General features: G+C 61.2%; 1 protein-coding gene across 1 annotated transcript in view; it reads right to left on the bottom strand.

Annotated features, from left to right (window-relative positions):
• ETH_00038000 (uncharacterized protein) overlaps positions 1-868 on the bottom strand; it is a gene marked incomplete at both ends in the record, with an annotated part of 1,207 nt that extends 339 nt beyond the window's left edge. The window contains 2 exons of the mRNA XM_013374596.1: positions 1-402; positions 768-868. Coding sequence (XP_013230050.1) covers positions 1-402; positions 768-868 — 503 coding nt within the window. The remainder of the gene's footprint in view (positions 403-767) is intronic.
• Between the last annotated feature and the right edge of the window lie 105 nt (positions 869-973).

Raw genomic sequence — 973 nt, forward strand, 5'->3', positions numbered from 1 at the left:
CTCCCACGCGGACTCCAGAAGCTCCTGCTGCAAAAAGGGTTCTGCGGGGCATCGGGGGGCCCCCTGGGGCCCCTGGGGGCCCCCCTGGGGGCCCCCCGGGGCCGCCTGGGGCCCCCCGGGGGCCCCTGGAAGCGTCTCTAGGTCCTCTGAGGGGCCCTCTGGGGCCCCCTGGGGCCCCCCGGGGGCCCCTGAAAGCGCCTCCGGGGCCCCCGAGGGGGCCCCATCCCCAACTGCAGCAGGGGGGCCCCCCAGGCAGGCAGCAGCAGCCAAAAGGAGCTGGGAAATGCCCGCAGAAAAGCCAAATGCATGCAGCCCCAATGCAAAGGGCCTCGAGGCTGCCCCGGCGCCGACGCCCAGAGAGAAAGACAGGCGGAAGCCGGCTCGGGCAGAATCGTCGAAGGCCTGAAGAACAAAAAAGAAAATAAAAAATTAAAAAATTAAAAATGAATTTAACTTAATTTCAAAAGATATTTCAGAGATAATTCAAGAGAAAAATGACCTTTCAAAAGGCCCTTTTCGAGATATTTCAAAGACACGGAACAACTGCAGAAACAGAAAAGAATTCAAACAACAGGCCTCAGGGGGCCCCTCAGGGGCCCCCCAGGGGCCCCCCAGGGGCCCCCTCAGAAGGCCCCTCAGAAGGCCCCTCAGGGGGCCTCTAAGGGGGCCCCTCAGGGGGCCCCTCGGGGAGCCCCTGAGCAACCGCAGCCGCAGCAGCCGCACTACCACCAGCAGCAGCAGCAGCAGCAGCAGTTGGCAGCGCCTACCTCAGCTAAGGACAAGTTCGCGAGGCGCACAAAAAGTTCAGCAAAAATGAATTGCTGCAGTTTGTCTCCTGCGGGGGGTTTGAAGTAAAAGTCCAGAGACACTGCAGTCTTCGGAACTCTGAAACTTAAATCTTTTTTGTGAAAAACATTGCACACAAGTTCCGACTCGGGGGCCCCCCGGGGGCCCCCCCCCGGGTTAGGGGGGG

This window comes from Eimeria tenella, genomic scaffold, assembly GCF_000499545.2.
Source record: "Eimeria tenella Houghton genomic scaffold, Eth_scaff2169, whole genome shotgun sequence".
Classification (NCBI taxonomy): domain Eukaryota; phylum Apicomplexa; class Conoidasida; order Eucoccidiorida; family Eimeriidae; genus Eimeria; species Eimeria tenella.